We start from the raw sequence: 21,616 nt of genomic DNA, 5'->3' as shown, positions 1-21,616 counted from the left end.
ACTGCTCTCCCCCTCCCCCTGCCATTCTTCACCCATTCCTCTTCATTGGTGGGTTACGCACAACTCGGAGGAGTGTCTTGCAGCTCGTGTGGGATCCATACACACGCACATATATATATATAATTCATAAAGAAGCTCAAAGAAACGACAGCCCACGCGCGCGCCAACGTGCTCTCCTTGCTTCTTTTTTTTCATATTTCGCACGCCCTCAGCAGATCGAAAGACAGATAACAAGCAGCAATCAAAGCGGAGGAAGACGGGGGGAACTGAAGAGGGCCCACTTCGTGCTCAATAAATTCGAGGCTCACCAACACACACACACACACTCACACACGCCAAACAACCCGTGCTGTTCGACAGTGACGAACGCACGAGTACATTTGAAGAGAAGACCTGTACTCTTCAACTCTTTCGTCCCCCCTCCGGTCATCTCTTCACTTTCACCCTCACCCCTCTAACGTACGAACACACACGCGCTCTTCTGCTTTCTGTGAATCCTGCAGGAACCGTAGCCGCACGAACCCCTTTGGCGTTTTTCTCCGTCTTTGCTCCTCTCCCATCCTCCTCTGCCACCTCCCCCCTCCCCCATTTCGCTTCGCTGGACGGCTCACTTTCCTTTCTCGTTGTTTCTGTACTCCTCCTCCCCCCTCTCTCTCTCCCTCACACACGCCGTTCTGTCGTCATTTACACATTTTCGTCGACTCGCCCTGTCGCCACGCTTAAACCTCTCTTTTCCGGAAAGGATTACTAAAAACGGGGGGGCTTTCATCCACGTGTGGAGGGCTTTCCTTGTTTTATTGTGTGCCTTTCGTGGCTTTTGCCTGCTGCCTCTGTGATAGGTAGACTTACACGTGCGGGCTCGCTTTCTTGCACGCGTCTTCACGTTTCTCTGTGCTTTTTTTGGGTTCGGCCGCCGCCTTTCATGACTGCCCGCGCTACCTTCCCCTGGTCCCCCTTTTTACCACCGTCAATCACTTACGCTGCTGTTTTGCCCGGATTTCTTCGCGTGTCTTGTGAATTTGATTTCTGTTTACTCAGCCTCCCTCTTTCTTCAGTGTGGACTTGAGTGCCCTTGGGCAACGCCGGCTGACCCCTCTTTCTTCTCCTTTCCTCCCCCCTCTCTCTCTCCGTGTCCATCGTTGGCCCTTTGCTCGCCTCACGTGTTTCGGTGCGCGCTCTCTCTCCCCCTCTCCCTCCCCTCTCTTGCGCTCGCACGTGTGTGCGCTTCTCGTATCTGCTCTACATTTTTTTCTTTCGTTTCTGATATATATATTTGTCTATTTTTCAGCGGTGGCGTTCGTACACCGTCGTACACACCCTCACCTCTTTCCGCACCCCCGCTTAGCCCTCCCTCCCCTCTTTATCCGTTTCTTCTGTTGTTTTCTCGTCCCTCCTCCCCACCCGCACGTGCCCGATTGCGCTTGATACCTTTGATTTGTGTCTCGGTGGCCCCGTAGCTCCTTCTGTATTCTCGTCTTAATCGCATCAAGGGCCTCTTTCTCTTCGCCGCCTCTGGGAATCCCGCTCTCTCTCTGTCTGTCTGTCTCCATTGTGCATCTGCCTCGCTCCACCTCCCACTCACTCGGTGTGGCGGCTTCTATCCACACTTTCCTACCGTCAGGAGGGGGGGGGGCGGTGCTGCTGAACATTTGCAGTAAGCCGTATTGCTCCTGCGTTTTGGTTCCACTCTCTTTTTTTATTGTCGCCTCGTGAGGTCTTCTCGTTCGGACCGTTTTGTGGGCAGCGCTACCCCCGCTCACAGTAGCGTGTCCTCTCTGTGCTTTCCGCTTCAAATTACCCATCGCCTTCACCGCTCGTCGTTTCACTCGCACTTTTCTCGAGCATCGGCGTCTCTCTGTGTACACACTGGCGGGCGCTTGTCCTTGTCACTGACGTGCCAGCGACCCCAGAGGAGATGTTTGTGACTACGTCCACGTCTAGCAGCCACTTCGCTCACCGCTCTTCTGCCCAGGAATTTTTGCCAGTGGCATCGATGACGTCTCCTAAGATGGCATCGGCCTGCATAATTTCAGCGCAGGAAGGAGTTGCTGCCACCACCAGTGTATTCGGCAGTGGCAGCAACTCCCTTCTCGGCGGCGGATTGGCCAGCGTTGCGCGGTGCAGCAACACAAGCAGCGGTGGTGGGCTTTCCCTGCGCGACGGCGGCGGCCCGACCCCCAATGGCACTGACAGCGGAAGCCCAAGGCTAACCACGTTGAGCGTCTTGGCAGAAGGCTTCGACAGAGGGGAGGCGAAGAGCCTGTCCGTCTCCGCGATGAACTCACTCAGCCTCGGCAAGGATGTTATCCGCGGCGGCTGCACCACCGAGGCTGCCATACCTCTTGGGGCAGCTTCGTGCGCGGTAACGTGGTTGTCGTCGCCCTCAGCGCGCGAGAATCTGGTGCAGTGGCGCCGGCCGAAGCGGCAGGTTGCCTTTCGCGAGTGGTACACTTCTCGCTACTGTAATGAGCAGCAGGTGCGGTGGCTCGAGAGGGTGCAGCACACTTGTCGCCCGCTGCAGCCGCTGCTTGTTCGCTACTTCCAGTTGTGGAGTTTGACTGGCGAAGCCGAGTTCTACACGATACTCCTCCCGACAACCGTTTGGCTCGGTGCACCGCTCAGCGGGGTACGCATTGCGTCACTGCTCTGCGTAGGCCAGTACGTGACAGGAACCTTGAAGGACTCTACATGCTGCCCACGTCCGCCATGCCCACCGCTTCAGCTGCACGGCAAGCGTGAGACGCATGCCAGTGAGTACGGTTTCCCGAGTACGCACTCATGTCACAGTTTCGTGTTCTCATTTTTTCTGTACTGCGAGCTGGTACGCATCTTCCCTGACCACGCCTTCTTGTGCTGGCTGGCGGCTCTGTGTATCTTCGTGAACGTCAGTTTCTCGCGCATATACCTCGGCATGCACTGGATCGCGGACGTGGTTGGTGGGCTCGCTGTGGCCCTCTGCATCATCCTCTCCCACGTCGCCTTCCTGAATCGGTGGGAAGCCTACATCCTAGAGCGCGCGGGCGCACCGTGGTGGGCGTACGCGCTTGTGTACGTCACGCTGCACCTGCTCTCCATGGCTCACGCCACCCCCCACGACCCCTGCCCCTGCTACGTGGACAGCCTCCGCTTCACCGGCTCAATCATGGGCTCTACGGTTGGTTTCTGGGGCTTCTACTCGATCTACGGCACCCTCGCCGCACGCCCTACCCCGGATTGCGTACTCGACGTGATGCTGACGTTGAGCTTTCTGATTCAGTGGCTCGTGTGCATGGTCATCGCCATGGTCAGCAGGGAGCTCTCGTCGCTCATTGCGGGTGCCGTGCTTAAAGTGGTCTTCAAGTTTTTATCGGGCGTATACGCAACACGGTTGCCCAAAACACTTCGGAAGCCCTACCTGTTTATGGCGAAGGTGATTGGGCTGACGACGCTCCAGAACGAGCGCGGGCCGCGGCCCTACATCCCTTTCACCGTCGAAAGCTCCTCTTCCTTCCTGCAAAGCGGCAGCTTCAGCGACACCCCTCTCCAGGATGGGAAAGCCGCCGGTGGCGTTGCCGGGAGGAGCTCACCGAATGCGCGCAGCGGCACGGACGCAGCGGAGGAACCAGACGGGTACGTAAACAGTTATCAGGTGTGGTCCCTCCGCACCCATCGGCACTGGTGGCTCTGGGATGTGCACCGGCGCACTGTTTCATACGCTGTGACGGGCTTTACGGTCACCTTCGCGTGCCAGGTGCTATTGCGCGAAGGCTTTGGCGTAGGCCAGGAGCTTGCGGGCCAAGCGCGGCATCTTCTGCCGCCGCTTACACCGTCACCAGAGTGAGCAGAAGCGTCGAAAGGAGAAAGGGGTGTCATACGATGGCGAGAGATGGCGGCGGCAGCGCTGCCCGCTGCGGGTGCTGTCGATGCCGTGTGAGTCCCTCCGCTCAGCCCTTCACCGCCTCCGCTTTACCAATGCCTTCGATCTGAGTGGGGAGTGCGGCAACGGTTTTTTTCTTTTCGTCCTTGCTGCCTCTATCTTTGTTGCATTGCTGCTCGAGGTGAGTGTCTCCCTCATCTTCCTTTCCTCCACCCGTGATGGGCCATTGGCGCGAGAATCTGCGGGCGGTGATGGGCTCACCGGGCCCCCCTTTGCGTCCCGTTTACATCTCAGAGGTTTTTTTCGCGCCTGTGTGTTTGGAGGGGATGAGAAATTCTCCGCCACTTTTCGTGACGTGCAGGCTGGAGAAGTGCCCTTCTTGATTCACCGCTTCGAGAGCAGACTGTACACGGTCACGGAGACAGTGGACGCGTCGGGCACTTGTGCACAGCTATGGAGAAGTCTGCTCTTCTTGTGGCAACTCCGTCTCTTGTGCCCTCCCTTGCCTCTGCCGTGTGTCTACTCACGCCTGTTACAGACGCGCCTCTTCTCTTGATCGATTCGGAACTGACGTCGCTTCACGCCGTCATGGCAGGAAAAGTGTGATCGCACGCGTCTCTCTCTCTATCGTCAGGCGCGTACGTGTGTTTCCTTGTTCTTCCTCTGCTGTGGTGTACTTGCGCCTGCCATCCTCCTTCTTCAGAGATTCACGTGAACGAGTACACACGTGCAACTTGTGATAGCGCCAGAGTCTGAGTGAGCGTGCCATTTCCGTTCTCTACTGCTCTCCACCTCGTCCCCCTTTCCCGTTTCACTCTCCAGTGGCGACGTTGGGGAACGCGAAGGCTGCGAATGTGTTTTCGCTCGCTCCGCATTGTCGTTCTCTCTCTCGGTCTTCTTCAAAGTGTTTCTGTCTGCTGCAGCACGTGAGCGGAGCCGTTATGGCAGCGACAACCTCCCCTCCCCCTCCCACCCCCCAAAATAGGCAGCCTTTTGCTTTACGTCCTCTGCCTCTTTACACGCGCATTTCTGGCGGCACAGCGGTGCAGCGCGGTGGGGGAGTCATCGCGTTTTCTTTACCCAGCGAAGGGGATAGCTTTGCTCCGAGCACACGTGCCGGCTCGAGCTCCCATTGTGTCCAAGAAGGGGCCTCAGCGCCCTCTTGCTTGCTTCTCTTTGCTTGCTGCTTCCACTGTCCGCGTCTCCAGAGTCAGTTCTGGCATATCGACCCCCCTCTTCATGACTTCAGCCCACTGAAGCTGGAGGCTGGAAGGGCCTGGAGCTCCTTACTCTCGCCAGCATACGGACACATAGCATATCCGCGCATCTCGTGTCTTGGATGCGCTGTGCTCTATTCCTGCCAGCCTAGCCTCGGCGTGTGCAGCCATGTTGACCGCACCGCGCAGCAGTCTGACGAGCTGAGGGGGCCACGAGCGTGCAGGTCTTCTCGCCCTTGCTTCGTTTCTCTCTCCATCTCCCCCCTCTTTCTCACGTCGACGAAGGAACGGAGGTGCTTGTACGTGCTCGTGTGTGTGTGTTCTGGTTGAAAGTGGAAGAGCTTGTGGTTTTCCTTGGGATATCTTTACAGTAACGACAGAGCACCCATGGCGTCGGTGGAAAGGGGCGCGATAGAGTGAGCAGCTGTGGTGACCTCCGTTCTCTCTTAATCTTATTCTGCTGCTTCTGTCTTTTTCGTTGTCCATGAGGAGCGCAAGCGAATGGGTGCCAGCCAAAGGGGAAGGGGAGGGGGCGCTCCGTCTTCGCTTACACCCCCCTCGTGAACGGCCTTGTCTGCGTGCTCGTGGGTCTGTGTGTGTGTACGGGTGATTGCATCTCTGCATGTTGAGATATCGATGGCCGAAGAATTCTTTAACGCAGCGGAAGCGATACGAAACAAAACTGATGAGAAAGCGCTGTACACTGAGGGCAGGAGTCACTCTATGTGTGCGTGAGTGAGTACTGCCGCACGCATGCGCCATAAGGCAAAGCGCTTCGTAGAGGGGGATGCAGGAAAAGCGAATGGCGGATGGCCAGTTGTCGGAGACGGCGACAGTGCGAGTTGTTATCGTCCTCCGACTGTTAGCGCGTGCCCGACCGGGGGTCGCCGAGATCTTGCCAGGGAACGTTGCGTGAGGTAACCTATAGCACCACGGATCAGCCTTGCGATGACTGCGTTCCTTTTTTCTTCTCTCAAATACGCGCTTTTTCCTCCCCCATCGCGCGCCTTCGTTAGAAGAGGCTGATGCTCGTGGCGGATCGCTCACGTCCGGCCTGGTTGCCTCGTGTATGCCCATCACAGGGAACCGATCGCTGCTTTCTCCGATGATCACTCCTCCGCTCTCTCTGTCCTCATGCTCGAAACCGTCGAACGACTGGCACTCTCGCGTGTCCGTGTCCGTCTCTGATGGGGCACCTTTGTCTCTGTCTCTCTCTTTTCGAAGGGTCGCTTTCAAGCCTGCCCTGCAGCGTGCTGTGAACAGCAGTCACCATGCTGCGCGCCACCCCCGTTTTCTTGGCCTCCAAAGCCAAGGGCTACATGAATCGAGTCATGGTGTACGCCCACCGTCGCCGAAAGGCCCGCTACCTGGCGCCCAAAAATGCGCATGTCCGCTCGCCGCTTGCGAACAAGACGCCCGAGGAGTACGCCAACACCTGGGACCCTCGCAGCGGTGTCGAGTGGCACAATCGCATGCGCAACCGCAACCATTATCGGCACTGGCCCTGGGCTCGCTGGACCGACGATCCAGTTCGCTTTCACCAGGATCTAATTTGCCGCCGCACTGTTTCAGCTTCCAGCAGCGCGGCGAACAACGGCACACCGGAATGGGATTACTACGCTGAGGTCGGCCAGGCGTACGAGACGCCGTCACACTTCCCCCTCTCCTACACAGCCCCATTCATTTATCAGTATACGGCGCATTGCTGGTCGCGCGAGGATCTGAAGTCATATCTGGCGCATATTGAACAGAGCTCTGGACTCCGTACCATCGCTGACGCGGCGAGCAAGAAAGAGGCGCTTTACACGTGGTGGCACAGCACCGCGATGGACTCCATCCCAGTGGGGGTGCTGCAACACCTAGAGCTCGTTTCGCGCGATATTGTCGCCCAGAACACGCGGAAGTCCTACCGCATCGAGCAGCACGAACGTGGCATCCTTCGCACTCGCGAAATGGAGCGATACTACGCCTTGCCACACCTTCGTGGCCCTGCCATGCCTGTGCAGCTCACGCAACCGTCTGGCGCATATCCTAAAGGGAAGTTTACAGAGATGATGGAAGGGGTGACGATTCACCCTCTGCAGAGGCCGGATGGGCGATACACACATAACATGTACCCTGCATGAGTGCCGCCACCAGAGGAACTGAGGTGTCGTGGCGAGAAAAGCTGCTTTAGCACAGGACGAAGAGGGGAGACGGAGGTGCTCACACGCGTGTGTGTGTGTGTACCTGTGCAAGGGTGCCTCATTTCTGTCAGTCCCTCTCTTTCCCTGCTGTCCTCCACGTCTCCCCCTCTGTGTGTCTTGCCTTTCCCTTCCCACTCCGCTCTCTCCCTCCTCCAATTTTTTTTACTGATCACATGCATCGTTCTGCGTGACGTTTGCTCGCGTGCATGTGTGCATGTGAGCGTACCTCGCCTGCGCCAATGGGGTGGAATCTGAGCATCGGTGCGAGCGACTGCACATGCAGATACAAATATATCTATATATGTGTTTTTCGTGTGCATCGTTGCCGGCTGTCAATCGAGGTATTTTTCCCGGAACACAAGGAGTATAGCCTAAAGGCAACAGCCATGCACACACAAAAAGTGTATGCTTGCACGCAAACACCACGCGTGGTCGTGCATGAGTGTGTTGGTTCCTATGCCCCTCTTCTCAGGACGTCTGGAGAGGAGGAAAAGCGGGTGCACAAGAGAGAGAAAAAAAACGGAGCGCCGTGCCGTGTGCGTGTGTTGTGGTACAGAGAGCGCTTCTTCGATGGAGCCGACGTTGCCACTCTCCCACCCCCCCTCATTCAAGCTTCCCAATCAACTCTATTCAAAAATACCTTTTAGATCCCCTCTGCCGCTCCGCTTTGCGCCAAGCTACCCATTTTCGATGCCGTCGAACAATTTCTCATCTTGGCCCCCTCCCCACTCCTGTGTGTCTCCAAACCGTGCCGCGCTGGATACATGCGCATGTGCACTTCGTCACCGGCGCAGATCCCTTCACATTGACCCACACGCTATCCATCTCCCGAGCACGTACGTGCGACGAACTTCCCGTGTACCCTTTCCACCCTCCTCCCCCTCCCCGCGATTGCCATTTGCCATCTTTTCGCACAGGCACAGCGAGAGAAGAAAAAGGGCCTGCGTCGCCTCAGTTGAAGGGGGCGGTCCTCGCAGGAGCGGAGAAAGAACAGTGTACCGCCAGTGTAGGCGGGTGTGCCGTTTGGCGCAGTGGCTCGACCTCTGTGCGCGTTGTATCCTCGATCTATATCGCCTTAACACGTTAGCCCCCTGCCGGGCCTTTGGCGGCTTCTCCCCGCATCGCCGCACTCCATTCTCTTCTCGCCTTCTTTGTTTTTCCTCTCCGCTGTCTCTACCACTCACGCACCTTCTCTACCCCCTTCCATCCCCCTTCCTCCTCTGTTGCACGCGCTTTTCACGACTGAGTGCACGGGGGGAGGCCTTTTCCTGATCTGTGGCGGTGACGTCGCATGGCCTTGCCATCATAGTCGCTCTGTGTGAGTGCGCGCGTGTCTGTCTGTCTGTCGTTGATACTCCGCCGTCGCTTTTCCCAACCTCCTTTGTTGCTCCTTTCAATCTTTCGTTGACGCCTCTTTCTCAGCTGTGTGTATGCGCTTCCTCTTTCGTGTTCTCTCGCTGAGCATATCCGTACGTGTGCGTGCCTCCCTTCGTCTACCCCTCCCTTTCTGCGTGCGCGTGTGAGCATTTTCTGCTCTCTGCGGCGTTGGAGCGTCTGCGATAATCCACTTCGCCTCTTTTCTCCTCTTGCCCCATCTCTGCCCAGCTTTTCACTTGGGTTTCTCGGCGACATATTCTCACTCGTTGCTCCTCTCAGAATCGCAGAAGTGTTCACCTCTTCTGCTTGGCTTTCGCTCTTTCGTCCCCTTTCGATTTCGACTCGTTCACCCTTGCCCTTCCCTCCGCTCCTGGTGTACACGTGGGGAGTAGAGCTGCGGCGTTGGCGCAACAGCGCAGTCCGTTTGCCCTCCCCCCCAAATGTGGAGCGTTCTGAGCAGCGTGCGGGAGTCGGTGAGGCAGATAGTGGCGCCCCATCCGAGCGAGAGCAGCACAGCAAGCGACACACCCACCGCTACGCCTACTACAACGAATGCGACGGAGAATGGCTTCGAGGAGGCGGTGAATCAGTTGACAACCGGGCTGTTCCGCCTATGGCGAAAGGTCGACCAGACGGCCAGCAGAGTTCTTAGCCAAGCATTCGACGGTGCCGCCCCGCTTCGTGAGGACGCCGTCCCGCGACTTCTTTCCTTGACGGCAGAGGCGCGCGCATCCCTGCCGCAGGAAGAGCTGTTGGACCTCCTTATAGATGCCATCTCTCAGGCAAGCAGCCGCACCCATCAAGCGCTCGATGAGGCGAACTTCCTTCTGAGCCTCGGCATGGAGGAGCAAATTGCCCACACGAGCGACTATGCGGCGTGCTATGAGTGGTGGGATCGTACGGTGAATCGCCAGCTTATCCTTTGCCACGATCTGCTGCAGTCCCGCTTCACGGAGGCGTCTTGTACATCAACGCAAATGGAAACTGTCTTAGCACTGCGCGCCGAAATGGAGGCCATGCGCAAAGCCGCCACACAGCCAATGGCTGCTGTTGCTGCTCGCGGACGACTTCTCGAAGACGAGCGCTACGACCTGCTGAAAACACTGCCTACGATCCTCCCCATACCAGAAAGCAGGCAAACTGCTCACGGTGACGGCACGACGCCCGCTTGCCGCACCTTTGAAACCGACAAGCAACTCCCCGCACCGACAAGACACACGCCCACTGCGCGCATACCAGAATGTGAGGCCGCTCCAGAGCAAGAGCTGCAAGCTTCCCCACTGCAGCTACAGCCCCTTACCGTCTCCACAGCACCACCGGCCGGGACTGCCCTTCGCGTCGCCGACGACGCTAATCTCCACGGACAGAGCCCAACCGTGAAAACCACAGAGGAGCACAGCTCAAGTGTCTTCCTCTCAACAGCACCCGACTTCCTCGAGAAGCAAGCACGGCTTGAGCGCCATGCGGCGGAGGAGCGCCTTGCCCGCGAGGCGGCGGAGGAGCAAGCACGACTTGAGCGCCAGGCGGCGGAGGAGCAAGCACGACTTGAGCGCCAGGCGGCGGAGGAGCGCCTTGCCCGCGAGGCGGCGGAGGAGCAAGCACGACTTGAGCGCCAGGCGGCGGAGGAGCGCCTTGCCCGCCAGGCGGCGGAGGAGCAAGCACGACTTGAGCGCCAGGCGGCGGAGGAGCGCCTTGCCCGCGAGGCGGCGGAGGAGCAAGCACGACTTGAGCGCCAGGCGGCGGAGGAGCGCCTTGCCCGCGAGGCGGCGGAGGAGCAAGCACGACTTGAGCGCCAGGCGGCGGAGGAGCGCCTTGCCCGCGAGGCGGCGGAGGAGCAAGCACGACTTGAGCGCCAGGCGGCGGAGGAGCGCCTTGCCCGCGAGGCGGCGGAGGAGCAAGCACGACTTGAGCGCCAGGCGGCGGAGGAGCGCCTTGCCCGCGAGGCGGCGGAGGAGCAAGCACGACTGGAGCGCCAGGCGGCGGAGGAGCGCCTTGCCCACGAGGCGGCGGAGGAGCACCTTGCCCGCGAGGCGGCGGAGGAGCAAGCACGACTTGAGCGCCAGGCGGCGGAGGAGCGCCTTGCCCGCGAGGCGGCGGAGGAGCAAGCACGACTTGCCCGCGAGGCGGCGGAGGAGCAAGCACGGCTTGAGCGCCAGGCGGCGGAGGAGCGCCTTGCCCGCGAGGCGGCGGAGGAGCAAGCACGACTTGCCCGCGAGGCGGCGGAGGAGCAAGCACGACTTGAGCGCCAGGCGGCGGAGGAGCGCCTTGCCCGCGAGGCGGCGGAGGAGCAAGCACGACTGGAGCGCCAGGCGGCGGAGGAGCGCCTTGCCCGCGAGGCGGCGGAGGAGCAAGCACGACTTGAGCGCCAGGCGGCGGAGGAGCGCCTTGCCCGCGAGGCGGCGGAGGAGCAAGCACGACTTGAGCGCCAGGCGGCGGAGGAGCAAGCACGGCTTGAGCGCCAGGCGGCGGAGGAGCGCCTTGCCCGCGAGGCGGCGGAGGAGCGCCTTGCCCGCGAGGCGGCGGAGGAGCAAGCACGACTGGAGCGCCAGGCGGCGGAGGAGCACCTTGCCCGCGAGGCGGCGGAGGAGCGCCTTGCCCGCGAGGCGGCGGAGGAGCAAGCACGGCTTGAGCGCCAGGCGGCGGAGGAGCGCCTTGCCCGCGAGGCGGCGGAGGAGCAAGCACGACTTGAGCGCCAGGCGGCGGAGGAGCGCCTTGCCCGCGAGGCGGCGGAGGAGCAAGCACGACTTGCCCGCGAGGCGGCGGAGGAGCAAGCACGACTGGAGCGCCAGGCGGCGGAGGAGCGCCTTGCCCACGAGGCGGCGGAGGAGCACCTTGCCCGCGAGGCGGCGGAGGAGCAAGCACGACTTGAGCGCCAGGCGGCGGAGGAGCGCCTTGCCCACGAGGCGGCGGAGGAGCACCTTGCCCGCGAGGCGGCGGAGGAGCAAGCACGACTTGAGCGCCAGGCGGCGGAGGAGCGCCTTGCCCGCGAGGCGGCGGAGGAGCAAGCACGACTGGAGCGCCAGGCGGCGGAGGAGCGCCTTGCCCACGAGGCGGCGGAGGAGCACCTTGCCCGCGAGGCGGCGGAGGAGCAAGCACGACTTGAGCGCCAGGCGGCGGAGGAGCGCCTTGCCCGCGAGGCGGCGGAGGAGCAAGCACGACTGGAGCGCCAGGCGGCGGAGGAGCGCCTTGCCCACGAGGCGGCGGAGGAGCACCTTGCCCGCGAGGCGGCGGAGGAGCAAGCACGGCTTGAGCGCCAGGCGGCGGAGGAGCACCTTGCCCGCGAGGCGGCGGAGGAGCAAGCACGACTTGAGCGCCAGGCGGCGGAGGAGCGCCTTGCCCGCGAGGCGGCGGAGGAGCGCCTTGCCCGCGAGGCGGCGGAGGAGCACCTTGCCCGCGAGGCGGCGGAGGAGCAAGCACGACTGGAGCGCCAGGCGGCGGAGGAGCAAGCACGACTGGAGCGCCAGGCGGCGGAGGAGCAAGCACGACTTGAGCGCCAGGCGGCGGAGGAGCACCTTGCCCGCGAGGCGGCGGAGGAGCAAGCACGACTGGAGCGCCAGGCGGCGGAGGAGCGCCGTGCTAGTAAAGCTGCCAAATCGTTGGATGTTTCTCCGGAGAAGTTGACACAGGCCATGTCTGTGTTGGAAGCTGAAGAGGTTGTGGCGCGGGCGAGGGTGTCGAGGGAGGCGCAGGAAGTCGCCGCGTCGTTGTTTGGGCAGCTTATCATGGTCGGGGACATTTTGCAGACTGAGGGGAGGACTTCGGGGCGAAGCGGGGGTGCGTCGCCTCCTCGTGTAGGCGCGGACGAAGACGATGAATGGGACGAGGAGGATGATTTCGAGGAAGTGAATATGGCTCAATTCACGACTCAGCTACATGCGTCACAGAGACGCAATAATGCAAGTGGAATAAATCTCTGCAGCACTTCTTCGCCCCCCTCTCATTCGCACATGGAAGCCCCAATGGACCCCCAAAGGGATGCGGCGACGGCACCCAAGAAGCGCACGCCCCCAAACACGCCGCTGCCTGGGCTCCGAGGAGTCGAAGGGGCAGAGGGCGCCCTCAACACTGTGGGCCGTCGATCATGTGGAATGAGCTTGCGGAAGAAGTCGCCGCCTGAGTGGAGGACACCTGGGAGGGCGACGGTCATCCCTGCAATCCAGTCTCAGGGCTCTGTCGGTAGTGGGAGCGGTATGAGCAGTCCTTATGGCGCTGCTTTCAATGCCTTAACTGGCGCAGCCAGATGTTCACCAGTCTACCTGCAGAGCATGTCCCCTACCCCCTCCGCGGCGAGCAAGCAGGCTGGACGCCAGGTGCAGATGGAGGAGGACGACAAATGGGATGACGAATGGTGATCTGCCGCGCTTGCCCTGATACGTGTAGGCGTCTGCAGACGTATCGACGCCAAGCCCGCTCTTTGGAGGTGTTTCAGGCGCGCGCACGCGGGAGGAAGAGGAGGGGTGTTATGCTTGAAGGAGGTCAACGGTGGAACCGACGAGAGGCTCTCGTGTGGGACCAGAGAAAGGTATCTTTGTATGCTGCGGATCAGTTGTTGGCCTCGCTTCAGTGGTGAGACGCGAGGAGAGTTTCGTTTTTTTTCCGTGGACTCTCTGATTGCCATCTCGGATGACCTCAATCCTCATATTCATCTCTGGCTGCCAGCTGCGGTGTTTGTTCGCGCCTCTTCAAGGTGGGGAAAGTGCTTCTCTTCAGGTGGTTGTGCCTGTGTGCGCTGATGCATCCCTGTTCTACTCGTCAAGCGAAGAAGAATTGTGTAATCCTTCCTTGAAGCACGTGCCAGCAGGGTAGGGCTGTCTACTGGCTGAGTCTCAGCGCATATCGCACTTCTTGAGATGCGGTGTACTCAAGAGGAAAGGCAGTTGACGAAGACTCCGAGACGAGGACGGCGAAGGGGAAGGCTTCGCTTCGCTTCTTTCGTTGTGTGAATCGCGAAAGAGATGGTGCGCAGCCTTGGCTGCTGTTTTCAATACCTACTTCTCTGGAGGGAACCACAGAGGGCGAGTGCGATGCCTTCGCGCACACAGTCGTCCTCCTCCCTCCTTCCAGGGTGTCACCGGAAGGCTTTTCTCTGAAGTCTTCGTGCATTTATGCCGGTCCTGGCGCTCGGCCTTGTGAATGGTGCCTTTGGCAACTCTGAGCGTGCTGCCTCCCTCCTCCCGCCTTCAACCTTTCCTCTCGCTTACTGGTCCTACTGAGCCCTCTGTCTCTCTCGCACGCACGCACACACGCACGCACACGCGCACACCAATCACAAACCCCTCGTGTTTCTGCCAAACGACTGCATCCACACGTCGACACGCCAACGTGCTCGTTTGGCGGCTCTCTCATCGCTGCTCCTGCGTGAAGGACAATCACCCTCACCTCTTCCCTCCGATCTCTCTCTCCTCCCCCTTTCGCCTTTAACGGCCCCTATTGCCATCGGCAAGGCACAAAGACTGCATAAACGCGCACACACAGGCGCGCCCTTGCCTGGCTACCTCCCGCTTAACACGCGGACTTCTCACGTTTTTCCCTGTCGCCCCTTGGCTGCAGCGACTTCACAAACGGCTGAATCCTTCCCTGTCCTTCCACCTTCGGATTTACGTCTACACACAGGACTGCGCGCTGAGATGTCAACGGAGGAGCAACAAGCCATAAAGGCCTCGGTGGAGGCTGCTGCTCCTCCTCCAGCCTCGAAGAACAAGGCGAACTCGTACTATTACTGGCATGGCCATGAGAAAGAGCGGGCGAAGGTTGGTGATGTCGCGCCGATGCCAACACCGCACCTCATCTCCAAGGCTGATGCACCGACGGCGACTGCGCCTGTTGTGCCGACGGTGTCTGTGCGGAAATACAGCTGGTGTGATGGAGACAAGTTTGTGTCCGTGTACATTGACACTGCCGTGCCGGAAGGCGGGACACTGGACGAGAGCTCCATCGAATCGACCTTTACGAGCAACTCCTTCACAGTTACCTTCTCTACCGCGGATGAGGCGGGGAAGACGCGCGCGAAGAGCCTCTCGATCCAACTCTCGAAGCGGATCGACAAAGACAAGAGCTCGACAAGGGTGAAGCCCCACACACAGCAGATATTGGTGAAACTTGCGAAGAAGGCGGAGAGTGTGTGGCTGGACCTTGAGGGAAAGGCAAGCGACAGCGACTCTGCAGCGGATGAAGAGGCGGCTGAAGCGGAGTAGCGCCACTACTTACACACCTCTTTCTCTTTTATTACTTTACAGGTGATGTGTGGAAAGGAGGAAGGGGGGCCATACGTAGAGAGACGCATGAGGAAGGATTCGCGTAAGGAGAGCGGCAGCGAGTGGGATCACGTGTTTCTTATTCTTCCCCCGTGTTCTGGTGCGAGGCGCTCTCACGGCGGTAAGGGTGAGGAGGCGGAGCGTCTGGCCATGTAACGTGCTTGACATCTTCCTCGAGCCTCCTCACGGCCTCCCCTCCCACTTTTTTCATTATTTCCTTTATTTCTTGTCTAATTTATCTCTCGCACCGTGTCGATCCATCCCCCCTTCCCCCTCCTCCCCCTCGGATGAGTTCCGCGTCTTACGTCGAGAGCAAACGGGTGTAGCCGCCCTCGGAACGGAGAAGAGGGGAGTGGGATGCCTCTTCGCACACATGTGTGTGACTGCATATCTCTGGGCATGTGTACGTGCGTGTGCGCGTCCGGAGAACGGGTATCGTTGCATGGGGGCTCACATCTCCCGTCCCCAGCTTTTCCTCGATACTCCAGTCCCTCCTTTTTCTCTGCGGAAGGTGTAATGTGCTTCGCACATGTATCTCTCTCTCTTTCTCTCTCGCCCTCTGTGTGTGATGCTACAACACGTGCCTCATTACCCCTTCACGCCTGTCTCCTTCCACACATCAGCTCCACTCTTACACCCAGTGGCTGATCCGACATGGCTGGGAGTGTACTGGAAGGGAAAGGGGGCGCACTGGTACACACGTAACGCTCACGCTCCAGAGAGGACAAGCCGCCGAGAAGGAGGCAACAAAAAAGGAAATTATGACTCACGTGCGCGCGCGCCGTTCATCTTCTGACCTTCTAATTGACGGAGAGGCGTCTGAGCTCACCAAGCTTCGTGTACATGTGTGCATATGCGCAGAGGGGGAGAGAGAGGTGTGTGTGTGGTGGTGGTGGTGGGGAAGTGGAAAAGTGTGTGCGAGAGAGTGCTTCAGGGCATCGTTTCTCTCTCCCTTTATGCGCCGCTTCTCGTCCGTACTCTCGGGTTCAGCTTCGTGTTTCTGCGGCTCTTTTGTGTTGGCGAGCGCACATTTTTTTTTCCAAACTCGACCGAAGAAAAGGAAAACGGACGCCAATACCGGCGCGCGCCAGTGTCGCATGTGCGGTCCTACATGTGTGCTTCGGTTGTGGGCATGGCGCTGCTTCTGCACTGGCTGTGCGGGTGGCGCCGTTAAACGGCACACCGCCCAGCGAGCAGAGGTGAACAACAACAGCAAAAAAAACGGGCCCCTTTGCCCTCTCCTTGGCGAGTAGTCCTTCCGGCCTGTGGGAGCCTTGAAACTTTCACGGCACATTCCAGCCCTTCTCCATCTTTGTGCGGCCTCCTATTTCTGCCACCTCCCATTCCTTGAAAGGTAAAGAAAACATTACGAAAGCGAACACTAAGACAACTGAAATTATTCCACCACCATATATATATATATATATATGCACATGCACACACACACACACGTACAGGGGAAGCATATTCGTGGCCCCCCACCTTTTCTTCTGGTAGGCTTCTCTTGTCTCTAATGCATGTGTTTGGAGCACTTTCTACCTCCTTGCAAGCCCCTCTCCCCCTCCCTCACTTGCTCCTGCTTTAACAGCTCCCCCTCCCCTTTTGCCTAGGGGCCGTTCGATTCCGTTTACTCACACTCTTTCCGCCTGGCCTCCCCTCCCACTATTCCTCCTTGCCCTCCTCTCAGTGGCCTCCGCTGACGGAAATTTGCGCTTTCTCTTATTTTATCTCTGCCCTTCCTCTGCCGCGGTCGCGCCTTTCTCTGTCGCACTTCTTTCCGTTTTCTCCTGCACTTTCGGATGACTCAGGGCACCTCTGCGTTACATGAGGGTCCCAGACCTTCGGCGTGGGCAAGCCAGAGCGGTGCGTCGCCACCGGTGTCGGCGGTGAAGCCGCTGGACGGCTTGGTGTTGGTGTGGCCGGCGACAGTGAGGAGCCGCTCACCATCCATGCGATAGGCGGGGTGCCAGCGCGGCTCGAAGGCCTCGTACCCAGGCCTCGCACTGCCTGCTGACGGGGAGACGCCCCCCTCTCTCTCTGAGGCGGGTGCAGCATGCGGCGCCCTGCCGAACGGGAAAAGCGACTGCGAGACAACCCGCGCAGCGAGAGTGGGCAAGGACGGAGGGAGAGAGGCACCGCACTGCGTCGCGCCTCAGCGGCGTCAGTACCCCCTCTGTGAGGCGTGCCTCTTCGGCTGCTTCGCATGGCGGGATTGCCCTCCTCCCTCCCGCGTGTGAGGGGCATGGAGGGGAGGGGGCCGAGCGGACTCGAAGCCGTGCTTTGTGTGGCACAGAAAATGGATGCGCGGCAAAGAGAAACAAAAAAAGCAGAGAAACGATATGCTTATTCGCTGGGATTCGGTTTGGACCTCCCTCGGGACTCTATCGGGGCCGTGCTCATCGGCCCCATTTCGATGCGCGTGCGTATGCACATCCTCTGTGGTGTCATGCTGACTCCCGAGGCATCCGCCCTTTTTTTCCTCTTCTCATCTCTCGTTCCTCCTTCTCTCTCTCTTTGGCTGCCATCCATGTGTTGTGCACCCCTCTTATCGCGCGCACACACACACATACACACCGACACACACGCTGCCTTTTTTTTTAATGGTGCATGTCTTCGTAAGTGGCACACAACTATAAGGAGAAAGCAAAAGAGAGTGAAGCACACATCTGCTTTCGGTACTTCTCAACTCAGCGCCCTCTGTTTCCTCTTCTGTTGTTGGGCCACGCCGTGAAAGTGTCTCGAGCGCACGCATGCACGTCGGAGAGCGCAGTACACGCTCAAGTTGATACCCAAGACGTGGGCCCGCGCAGCCAGGCAGCGAGCAAACACTCCTCTTCCGAATCGTTTTCATCTTCTCTTCTCCGCTGCCTTCTTTTACGTTTTTTTTCACCGTGCTCAACCAGAAATAGCGAAGAAAAAAGGGAAGCCAAGAGGTGAAGGGCACAGCTGCCAATCCGTCCTGCCTTCCGTTGGCTTGTCCCTGGGAGGGGAAAAAAGCTTCGGTAAAAAAAAAAGGAGGCAGCGGCTAGTAGCACACTCGAGCGCGAAGAGAGGGAGAGGGAGAGAGACACACAATTGGGAAAAGAGGGGAAGCAAGCTCTTACAGTGCTCTCTTCGTCGCTTGCACACATATATATATATATATTTCACACCTGCACATCCTCTGCTCTCTCGCTCTCTCCTCAACTTTGCGTCACTCAGATAAGCGCATGCGGACATACTTACGCAAAGAGTCCTCCTCCCTACACTATCATTACCTCTTCTCGACTCCCACCCACTCAGACCTACGCGCATTAGAGGACAAAGGCTCTCTAAAACAAACGGCGACAGGCCTGTACTTTATCTTTCTGGGTGACGCCTCCCCCCTCGCCCCTCTCTCTTGCCCTCTGTTTGTCCGATACGATTCGTGCGGAGATACCTGCACTGATACAGTGGCGTACGCGAATAATATCGCCAGCGCACCTGCATCTTTTTTTTTGATTACCTGTGCCTTCGTCACTCGAGAAAACAAAGAGACGTTAGAAAACAGCGAGTGATTTTCAAGAAGGCGGCGGAAGCGTAGACTCCACGACCGGCGGTGCTCTTCACTTGAGATTTTTTTCAGGCTTGTGCTCCACTATTCAGGCGTCCCTCTTCACCCTCCAGGACGGCGTGCATACTTCTCACACCTTCCCTCCTCCCTTTCGCCTCGCTATTCCCACCTGCATATGAGTGCATGCGTGTGGGTAAGTGGTATTCACACCATCTCGGACTGTGCATCATCGTTCATCTCACCCTTTCCCCTTTTTTCTTCACGGCGCCGGACGCTTTGTCCCTTCTTGTAACTCTCATTCCGTTTTCCCCTGCCACTGTGAGTGGCTCTCGTGTGTGTGCGTGTGTGCCTTTCGTTGGTGGAGGCCTTTCCGTTTCTCTTCTCCTCTTCACCTTTTCCGTTTGTGTACTTTCCATTCTTCCTGTTTTCCTCTTATTATCGAAACGAACAGCCGCCCCCCCCTCTCTCCTCTGCGTCCGTGTGTGTGTGCGCGCGCGCGCGTCTGACGAGTACGTGGACTGGGGCGTTTTTTCTGCTTTTCTGCTTCTCTTTTCTTTTTGCCCGTTTTCTGTCGGACACATCCTCCGCCTTTTCTTTCGCGCTCTCCCACTTTTTGTTGAGCCTCCCTCACACTTCTTTCGTCCGACGCTCCCTCAATTATCTCAGATCCGCACCGCGCATCATTCTTCTCTGTGTGTACAACCCGCGTGTGTGCGTTGGCTCCTTATATCTTTTACATCCACCGACTCCGGCATTCAGACAGACGCTCGACTACAAGACGCACCAGGCTATCTATTGAACAGGTGAAGTGCTCTCCATCTCTCTTGCACAAACTTTCGGCTTCTTCGGCCGGTTTTTTCCCCCGACTGCCGTTACCCGTCCCGTTTTTTTGCTGCTCTCTTGGCTCTCCGCTCGTTTTGCCTGCCATAGTTGACTGAAGATTCGAACAGCTCCGACGAACAGTTGCAGCGTCTCTCTTAGCCGAAAGCAGAGAGGCGGAAGCAACAACAACAAAAAGGATTCCGCGATTGTGAAGTGACGGAACGCAAGAAGGCGGAGGGCAGTGCACGTGTGCGTGCAGGAAGGACACGACAGCGAGTCACGCGGGCGCACCAGTACACCTTTTCATACAGAGACGTTTGCCAATCGGAAGTCCCCCGTATCGTAAACCATTCGTTCAACGGGAGGGGCGCCTGCGTGCACATTAGAACGCTTTGGTGTCCGCCGAAGCTGAGGCAAAATATAAAAAAAAGGGAATCAGAAAAAAAAGTCAAGCGAGCAGAGAAAGCGGAAAAAGAAGGGAAAGTGTGGCGGAGGGGCTCCTCCGTTGTGAGTTGCCGGTGTGCTGCGAGCCTTTGCAGCGTCCCTGCGCTGGGAACGTTGTGTAGCGTGGAGAGAAACGTTAGCTGCGGAGGCGGAGAGCAGTGACAACGAACGAAAAAAGGGGGCAGCTTCAGAAGAACGGCGCGCGTCATTGTCACGGCAGTTTTCGACTGCAGGCGCTCCTACTGGCCAAAAGCGGCGCCCCCGCGACTCCCTTGCGGTTGTACTATTGAGTGCAGTCGGTGGTTTCTTTGTAAGCTCTCCCTTACTGTACGGTGCCTGTTCTCTGTAAGCTCAGTATTATTTGCCAGCTGTTTTTTTTCGGGGAACGGCAAGCGAGATCGAAGCGGGTCTCCTCTTTACCGAGGAGGAGTTTTTTCTGCTCAGGAGTGCCTTCCTCTTCTCTCTCCCTCCAAAGGCTCGACTCGCTGCACGCGAAGTGAACATCCACGCAAGACGTCTCTTCACCCTTTCCTTTCAGTTTTTGTCTCTCTTCGCGTTGACGTTTTTCTACGTTTCTTCCGAGTTCGCGGAATCTGCACGAGACTCATTGACTCCCACACGCACGATCACCGCTCCCGCATCAGCCCTCCTCCTATCCTTTGCGGCTTCCTCTTTGAGCCTCCCTCCCCCTATCCCCTTTCCCCGGAATCGCTTCTGCAGGCGATCTCGTCTTTTAGTCCTTTTTTTTCGTCGCGTGTGGCGTCTTCCTCGCACCATCCTTCCCCCCTTTCCCTCTCTCTCTTTCGAATCTGTTGACGGCACGGGGAGGAGGGAGAAGGGGGCGCGGGCAAGCGCAGAGGCACGTTCGCGCACCATAAGAAGGGTCCGCCCAAGGCCGGTGGACAACGATTTCTCCGCAAGGCGCAGGAGGAGGGCATCACCACGAAGACAGACTTCGTTGGCGGCCAGTAACGAAAACGAAGACCCATCTACGAGCAAAACGGAGAGAGCAAGATAGACGCGCACGTTAGACGATCAGGGCAAGTGCATCCTGTCAAGAAAGTGAGAAGCCCTTCAGGGGGTGTGGCGCACAGTAGTGTAGGGCAAAAACGTACCAGAGAAGTAAAGCTTAAAAGGTGACCGCCTCTCCTCGTTTTCTTCTTGCTTGTGTGTGTGTGTGTCTGTGTATGTGCACGGACTGCTTTCCCTTTTTCTCTCTTCGCCTCTCCCCTCTGCCTCATCTGCAGCCCCCATTTGTTTGCCTCACCGCCTCTCCCTCTTTAATTTATCGTCTCCCCTTCTCTATCGTGGACGGAAGTGCCGCCTACAGCGCTTATTTGTGTGCGTGTGCGAGTGCGCGTCTCTCTCTGTCTGCGTGCGTGTCTTTTGTGTGGCCTTGGCCTACTTGTGAATTCGGCTCTCTCTTTTTCTCTATCTATATATATGTACAGCTCTCTCGCTCGCTCGGTCGATCGTGCGCCTCGGCAGTAGGAGTTTTTCAGAGGTCGCCTCTTCCTCTTTGCTCTTAGCTCTTGTTGCTGCCACCTCTCGGCGTGGCGGTGAAGTCCTCACTCGACTGCTCATTGGCTTTCTTCCCTCCCCCCTTTCACGAGTTGCTCTCTCTCGCCGAGCTCTCTTTTCCCCTCAGTAAGTGTGTGTGTGTGCTCTGTTCGGCTCACCGGCATATCTTTGTATTCAAGCATCACAGGTATTTGTCTCTCGGCCTCCATCCGTCATCTCCCCATTCCGTCCGCGGAGCTGCTGGCAACCCTCTCCGCCCAAACCAAAAAAGGGGTCTGCTTGACAGCAGAATTGACCGTCAGTGTAGCAGCAAGGGAGGGGCACGGTGGGAGGGGGGAACACTGTACGCCCCGTTTCGGAACGCTGTCTCCGACAGGAACACAGAAAATCAGCACGCGAAGAGGCGC

The 21,616-nt window shown here is 58.5% G+C and overlaps 4 protein-coding genes across 4 annotated transcripts; all 4 read left to right on the top strand.

Annotated features, from left to right (window-relative positions):
- Positions 1-1,915: 1,915 nt before the first annotated feature.
- Positions 1,916-3,820, top strand: LSCM1_01881 (uncharacterized protein; the record flags this gene model as incomplete). The annotated part of the gene is made up of 1 exon (XM_067319479.1): positions 1,916-3,820. The coding sequence occupies one exon, from the start codon at positions 1,916-1,918 to the stop codon at positions 3,818-3,820; it is 1,905 nt and encodes a 634-aa protein (XP_067176028.1).
- A 2,524-nt stretch (positions 3,821-6,344) lies between these two features.
- Positions 6,345-7,199, top strand: LSCM1_01880 (uncharacterized protein; the record flags this gene model as incomplete). The annotated part of the gene is made up of 1 exon (XM_067319478.1): positions 6,345-7,199. One exon carries the CDS (start codon positions 6,345-6,347, stop codon positions 7,197-7,199), a length of 855 nt encoding a protein of 284 aa, XP_067176027.1.
- Positions 7,200-9,076: 1,877 nt separating this feature from the next.
- LSCM1_01879 (uncharacterized protein) lies at positions 9,077-12,988 on the top strand (the record flags this gene model as incomplete). The annotated part of the gene is made up of 1 exon (XM_067319477.1): positions 9,077-12,988. The coding sequence occupies one exon, from the start codon at positions 9,077-9,079 to the stop codon at positions 12,986-12,988; it is 3,912 nt and encodes a 1,303-aa protein (XP_067176026.1).
- Positions 12,989-14,263: 1,275 nt separating this feature from the next.
- LSCM1_01878 (uncharacterized protein) lies at positions 14,264-14,830 on the top strand (the record flags this gene model as incomplete). The annotated part of the gene is made up of 1 exon (XM_067319476.1): positions 14,264-14,830. One exon carries the CDS (start codon positions 14,264-14,266, stop codon positions 14,828-14,830), a length of 567 nt encoding a protein of 188 aa, XP_067176025.1.
- Between the last annotated feature and the right edge of the window lie 6,786 nt (positions 14,831-21,616).

The sequence above is a fragment of the Leishmania martiniquensis genome, chromosome 32 (genome assembly GCF_017916325.1).
Source record: "Leishmania martiniquensis isolate LSCM1 chromosome 32, whole genome shotgun sequence".
NCBI lineage: Eukaryota > Euglenozoa > Kinetoplastea > Trypanosomatida > Trypanosomatidae > Leishmania > Leishmania martiniquensis.
The sequence above is the reverse complement of the archived record's forward strand: the minus strand, read 5'-3'. Positions and strand labels throughout refer to the sequence as shown.